The 7,569-nt window shown below is 46.7% G+C and overlaps 1 protein-coding gene across 1 annotated transcript in view; it reads right to left on the bottom strand.

Moving 5' to 3' along the window:
* Window positions 1-526: 526 nt before the first annotated feature.
* The window catches only part of LOC123505024 (nephrin-like), a 109,138-nt gene continuing 102,095 nt past the window's right edge, over window positions 527-7,569 (bottom strand). The window contains exons 19-25 of the mRNA XM_045256036.1: window positions 4,478-4,642; window positions 4,257-4,370; window positions 3,558-3,699; window positions 3,086-3,352; window positions 2,847-2,989; window positions 1,994-2,729; window positions 527-1,543 (exon numbers count right to left, since the gene is read on the bottom strand). Coding sequence (XP_045111971.1) covers window positions 939-1,543; window positions 1,994-2,729; window positions 2,847-2,989; window positions 3,086-3,352; window positions 3,558-3,699; window positions 4,257-4,370; window positions 4,478-4,642 — 2,172 coding nt within the window. The 3' untranslated portion in view covers window positions 527-938. The remainder of the gene's footprint in view (window positions 1,544-1,993; window positions 2,730-2,846; window positions 2,990-3,085; window positions 3,353-3,557; window positions 3,700-4,256; window positions 4,371-4,477; window positions 4,643-7,569) is intronic.

Here is a 7,569-nt window from a genome sequence, read left to right on the forward strand (position 1 = left end):
TCTATATAAATCTACCATCACACGTGTCCTGGTTATTATACGTACGTCTCTCTCTCTCTCTCTCTCTCTCTCTCTCTCTCTCTCTCTCTCTCTCTCTCTCTCTCACCCCTTTCCTGTCCTCTATCCCGTCCTGCAGGCCAGCATGGAAATGAAGACTTGAAGACGCCCGAGGTGAGACAGCCCATTTTCAGGCGTTGATCTCATTTCCATAAAGATAGGTTTTGTGTGTGTGTGTGTGTGTGTGTGTGTGTGTGTGTGTGTGTGTGTGTGTGTGTGTGTGTGTGTGTGTGTGTGTGTGTGTGTGTGTGTGTGTGTGTGTGTGTGTGTGTGTGTGTGTGTGTGTGTGTGTGTGTGTGTGTGCTTTCGCATGTGTGCGTGCGCACGTGCGCCACCCACACCCCACGGAAACACACACACACACACACACACACACACACACGGGCGCGCGCGCGTGTTTTATAACCTCAACACATTAGTATACACAAGAAAAAATAACATAATAATGCTGTTGACAGAAAAACACGGATTACTGTATAAAAATATGAACATTTTTTATTACCATCACCACATCCTGGTTCTTGCTGTCATAACACACACACACACACACACACACACACACACACACACACACACACACACACACACACACACACACTTAATTAACGGGGCAGCGCTAACCACCATAATATTTCAAAGATGCGTATATTAATATAGAAATAACATTTATACATCATATATGCAAGTTATACATTATTGGCATTTACAAATACGAATTCGTGTAAAATATATTTCCTAATTTATCTCCGCACTAAATACAAACCTTTCTTGCTTTTGACGCTTCCGTCCATCTACAGGATTCCAGCCTCGCCTCGGATTCTTTGATTGGATCCCGATGACAGGTGGATGATGTTACTTCTATGCGAAGAGGATCTGACACCTCACTGTTCTCCAGTTTCGGGTTCCCTCTTACTAGGATCGTCTTCCCCCTCTGCTGTCTTTTCAGACCAAAGGACATCATTCCTCGGGTCTCTGGTCATATCCTGATCTGGACTGCTGCTATTGTACCCAGAGGAACCACTGAATTCCTGCAGGGGATCGTCTGCTCTTGCTTGGTCGTGCTGTGCCTCCTGCTGCTGGCTAAGGGTGAGGGAGGACGAAGGGAGCGGCTGCAACAAACCAGGTGAGTCGCATGGGCTGGTAATGGGTAACTGAAATGATTGCTCAGAGACGGGACTCCTGACGGTGTTACTGGAGCAGTTAATCTTGAGCTTAGCACTTGCGCCACAGGTGGCGGTATTAGACAAATCTGACGACGTGCTTGCTTCTGATACGTGTTTATTTTTCGTTGTTGTCATGAGGTTATGACTTCTTCTGTCTTGGTCACAAAGACTCGATGTTGTAGATGCGGTGGGGGATTCAAAGTGGTCTTGCTGAGCTGCTGCTGCATCAGGGGAGCGGGAGGGTGGACGGGGACAAGGAATTTTGATAGGCGTAAGGCGTCGGGGTGCGAGGGGGGTGTATGTATGCTGGCGACCCGCTCCACCTGCAGGAAGAAAAGCATCTCTGATAGACTCATTCTCAGCAGTGGACGTGAAGTAACACGCAGACACGTACATGCGTCACACTTTTGCCCCAAACAGACTTGTTGAACGCACTCACGCACGTCCCCTCTCTCTCTCTCTCTCTCTCTCTCTCTCTCTCTCTCTCTCTCTCACACACACACACACACACACACACACACACACACACACACACACACACACACACACACACACACACACACACACACACACACACACACACACACACACACACACACACACACACATACACACACACACACACACACACACACACACACACACACACACACACACACACACACACAATCAAAATGTGATTTATTGTATTCCAAGAAAAATACAAAGACCAGTTCGGCAAGTCAGGGTGGAGCTTTATAAGTTCACGGCACCACCAGCTTCAGTTCATTCACCTGTAAAGGAGACAAGGCTACAGGGTGACCTAGGCAAGTGAGATCCCGACAGGAGAAGGCCGGAGGGGCTCAAGCTAGAGTATTCCGTGGACTGGGAGTCCTCAAGGCCACAGTGGTCTTTGCCTGGGGAGGAGGACCGGGACGTCGCATGCTGTGGTCGTGGAAGAGACCTAACCGCATCCTGAACTATTTCCGGTGCCTCCTGCAGGTATTCAAGATTTCTGAGCGACGACAGTGGACGGAAAAGCCCTTGAGAGGAGCAAACACTTGAATTTTCAATAGTACTGCTTCTACAGGAGCTGATAGATACTTGGTCTTCTGATGGTGGATGGAGACTGCTTAGCCGGCCAGATATGTCCTCGTAAGTACTTGGCGTTACTAGGCAGACGTCAGGTCCTTGTGGCAAGCTTACGGTACGATGTGGACTTCGAGAAATCTTTGGGCTTCCTGCGGAGAAAGCGCTAGTAATGGAAGTTGGAACTCCGAAATTAGTTTCTGCAGAAGTGTTAGAAACAGCAGAAAGTTGATGTGGGGAACCGTCAGAGCCGCCTCCCCATGAGCTCGTTCGGGGGGGAGTTGTACGAAGGGCGATGAACGTGCTACTGGTTGTGATGACTCCGCCATTACGTGGTGAAAGCTGTGTGGTGGTAATTGTAGTGGTAGTAGGGACAGCTGCAGCAGCAGCGGCAGGAGGAGGCACTAATCCTCCATTACCGCAGAAGACAAGCTTGTCCACCTGTTGGAGAAATAATAATAAACTGAAAATTACATAAAAATGAAATTGATGTGAAAATTATACTAGAAGTTAGACAAATGTACATTGTAAGTACTGTTAACAGTGCACTAAACAAACCTGGTCGAGAGTCGGAGACTGTAACTGTCCACCGGGGGAGAGGGCGGTGAGCGGCAGCAGAGGCAGGTAAGGGAGAGTTCCCGGCACCGCAGAGGGAGATCCACCATCCTTAATTCCTGGTGTGGGAGAACTCTTGGTGGACGCTGAAAGGAAAGCCGCAAAGTTTGCTCAGATAAGATACTTGACTCATTGTCATATAACAAAAAAAAAAAAATAACGTCTAAATAATTTTCACTTACCTGAAGCTGCAGCAGCAGCATCAGCAGCCGCAGCGGCAGCAGCTGCAGCTCGTCTCCTAACGAAGCAGGTGATGATGGATATGTTAAGGAGCAGGAGTGCGGCGCCCGTCAGTGTGAGGAGCAGGAGCATGAAACGTGGCAGCCTGGAAGGAGTGGAGCCTCCCTGCCTTCCTCCGTCCACGCCGCCTCCACCGCCCCTGCCTCCCGCCACCACCGCACTGCCGCCCGCAAGTCCCTGGAAGCTGGTGGGCGGCTCCGTGTCTCGACCTGCAGCGGCGAAAAGGTCGGCGGGTCAGCACGGCAGAAAACAGAGAACAAAGTAGCAGCACAAGGCTCACACAGCACAGCACGAGACACTCACAGCACAACACGAAACTCACTCAACGCAGTACGAGACTCACACAGGACAGCATAAAGCTCACAACACAGCACAAGGCTCACACAGACACTCACAATATGGCACGAGACTCACCTGGCCAGGTGAGAACGGCGCGGCTTACAAAGTGGGAGCGGCCGTGCGGGCTGACGGCCTGCACGCCCACCGTGTACTGGCGCCCGGGATCCAGCCCTACAATACGCACCACGGAGGTCATGCCCCCCGCCACCTCCACGTGCTGTGGGAGAAACTCCGTTAATGGCTGCACGTCTCCCCAGCAGCCCCTCAAACCTACGAGACAAGCACAGGACAGCTCATTCACCTCACCAGCATAACAGCATCTAACAACACACACCCCTTTCCTTAGCATAATACAACACATTCTGCCTCAGCACAGCAGCATAAATCTCAGCCATGTGTCAGCCAGTCATGTGCATGATCCACATAATCCAGTGTTTGTCACTCCGTGTTTGTATGTTATTTTTCAGCTTTTATTTTCCTAAGTTTGCGGTAATTCTCCATGCCCATTTTCTATGCTGCCGCCTTTACGGGATGTGTGGTATTAATTGTCTCATCAGCGTCCCAAGAACCACACCAAGCAAGATTACTTCGTATTTGGTTATGTTGGAAAACATTAAAATTAGTCTCCATCAAAAGATCAAACGAATTTTTTCTCTCAAACTTATCTTCTAGACGTAAGTAATAAAAACGAGAATAAACCTCAGCAACAACACTACAGCCCAAAAAACAGACACCAGCGTCCAGTGGACCTGTACACTCTTGTTGATGCCTCACCTCGTATTCTGATCCGTTCACAGGTCTGTACCTGACGGTGTAGCCCCGCGGAGAGCCGCCCCCTAGGTTAGGGGTCCAGGTGAGCCATACCTCATCTCCCGTCACATTAGCCACCTGAGAGAGAGAGAGAGAGAGAGAGAGAGAGAGAGAGAGTTGGTAGATGACGGATGCCGAACTGTTTTCAATGTTGCATCTATAGAGAGAGCGTGTAGTTTACTTACAATGAGATGAAGGGGTGGCAGCGGCCGGCTGGGCGGTCTGAGGTGCACCAAGACGGAATCTGACCCCAGCGCGTTATGTGCCGTACAACGATAGCTGGTGTAGTCTTGGTGGCGGATCTTTGTGACCTCCAGCACGGACGCCCACGTAACCAGACCGTCCGTCAGCTGAAGTTAGGACGGAAAAAAAAAAAACTCAGGTCTACATAAAGCCTGACAGTAAGTGTCTGTCAACTCAATACCATACATTATAGTTTGCGTATATTCAGCCAATCTTCTGTCAGAATAGGAGCTGAAGTATCGAAGAATTTGGCTAATCTTCGTCGTAAAAAAATAATCCATTCGTATGGTTCACAGCAGGGACGAAATGTTGCCACTCTGCCACTGAACTGCAACTTTTCAATACGTTGTATTTCCAGTGTCACAACCTTGGAAACAGCAGAGTAATTATTGCTGTCTATAGGCAAACCTCTTACACAAATAGAAATTCGTTATATTTTTCCCTCTATCACACACACACACACACACACACACACACACACACACACACATACACATCGGTCTATGAGCTCTGAGCTCGCTCCGGAATGGGGAAGACTGGCTGGGTGACCAGCAGGCGACCGAGGTGAATTACACACACACACACTCACACACACACACACACACACACACACACACACACACACACACACACACACACACACACACACACACACACACACACACACACACACACACACACACACACACACACACACACACACACACACACACACACACACACACACACACACACACACACACACACACACACACACACACACACACACACACATCAAGCTAAAGAAAACCCAATACACAAGAGCCAGATGAAATATTTAGTTGTCAGAATTGGGATTGGCTTTAAATTTTTATAAACGCACGCAAAACACCTGTAATCTGAAGACAGAAGCGCATCATACACTGCTAAGCACGAACTAACTATCAAACTTCCCTGCATCATAAACACATAATTCCTCCTGATCTCCTCAAACTTGATGGAAGAACTTAACTTTCATTGAAACAACCCTAGTATATCTCTTATCTGACCAACCTTAACTACCTGGTCAGTGTTGAGACAAAAGCTCTCCTTCAACAAACTATTCACGAACAACTTGCTGCCTTCTTGGAAAAACTCCTTTCCGTCACATAAAAGTACTCAATTTGTGGTCGAACAAATAAATAAACCACGATTGGCTACAAGCAATTGACTGAATGACTGATTGAATTGAACATTTACTATTTTGGCACCACTCACTCACCATTAGTTGTTAAAAAGAATATAAAAAATAAAAATAAATTCATATAACATAGATACAAAATAAAAAAACGCAATTACATAAGAAGGAAAGGGAATCAAACAAATTACTACCTGAGAATCACGGAGACATTTAAATAGACACAGTAATAGTAAAGAGCTTGGTGGGAGACATCAGACATGAGAGATCGACTAATTCACGACCACCACTACCACCACCACCAACAACAACAAAAAAACAAGAACAACAACAGTAAGAACAACAACAAGGCCTCCAATACCACGAACTTGTGTAATGTCCCACATGATGCAGTATTGCTCACAGCTTTGTTAAACTTTTTTTTCACGCATGACTTGCCCAATGTTAATCATAAACTTAAAACACATTCCACGAACCTTACCTCACAACATTTCTCGTAAAATTATCTGCCATTACCAGGACAACAACACGACTAATCCACGCCACTAGCTAGACTTCAATTAAGCCACCTTGTAAATAACTAAGCTTGTTATTACGGAGCAGGTTACAATACCTCTCTGCCTCTCTGACACAGCTTATATCTAATCATCTCACCTCAGACAGACATAAAACCACAAGACACTCAGCCGTTCCTGTGATAGGTCACCGCTCATCCCTCAGCTGTGGTCGCCAGCAATACGTATATTGGATAACACGCAACCTTCACATGACCTTTCACTTCACACGGAAAACATGGAAAAACATAACAATAAAAGTAAGCAGAAAATTGACTGCGCTGAGAGCACTGACCGAGAATAGCTTCGGGCAAAAGAAACAACAATAAACCCACGTACTTCACAAAGTTGACGTACACTGCACTTAATTAGGCATTCGCAGCACGGCGCTCACTCACTCATTAACAACACTTTAAGCGAAAAAAAAAAAAATAAAATGCAGTTTAAAATATAGCTGAGAATAATCATGTTACGTAGAAACCCATTACAACTTGTGTACTGTACACACACACACACACACACACACACACACACACACACACACACACACACACACACACACACACACACACACACACACGATGAATTGCTGCCCACTGAATACCTACGAACGCGACACCTTTCAGCACAACACGTCTCATGAAACAACAACAAGCCAACACGTCGCATCGGAATAGCAACTTAGTACACATTTATTCCCTCATTCTCACTAACTCCTGAAAATACAACAGCACAAACACACACGCACACACACACACACACACACACACACACACACACACACACACACACACACACACACACACACACACACACACACACACACACACGCACACATTCATCAAACGGATCTTATGAAAACGTAGCTATTCTATTTTCGACAACCATCCTCCTTACTTGCAGCTCGAGAGGCAATATCGCCAAGGTAGTTGCGAGTCACACATGCAGGACCACGCTCAGGAGACCGCGTGGCACTAGAATACGATCAATACAAGATAAGCCAGACCTTAGACTCCAGAAGCCTAAATCCAGCATGAGACACACCACACACTCGCTTTCCCTCACACATGTTAAGAGACAGATGCATCATAACAAGGAGACATCGCTGATTCCACTGCTCCGCTATGTATGTGTGTTGCTGCTGTTGTTACTGTTGCTCTTGTTACTGGTGTTACTACTACTACTACTACTACTAGTACTACTACTACTACTACTACTACTACTACTACTTTCACGTGCTAAAAAAGTCTCCCAGACAAAGCTAAAGATACAATTAAGGAAGAACATATGTGTACTGAGCAGGTGTGTTTACTGATGAAGAGCA

The sequence above is a fragment of the Portunus trituberculatus genome, chromosome 17 (assembly GCF_017591435.1).
Source record: "Portunus trituberculatus isolate SZX2019 chromosome 17, ASM1759143v1, whole genome shotgun sequence".
Classification (NCBI taxonomy): domain Eukaryota; kingdom Metazoa; phylum Arthropoda; class Malacostraca; order Decapoda; family Portunidae; genus Portunus; species Portunus trituberculatus.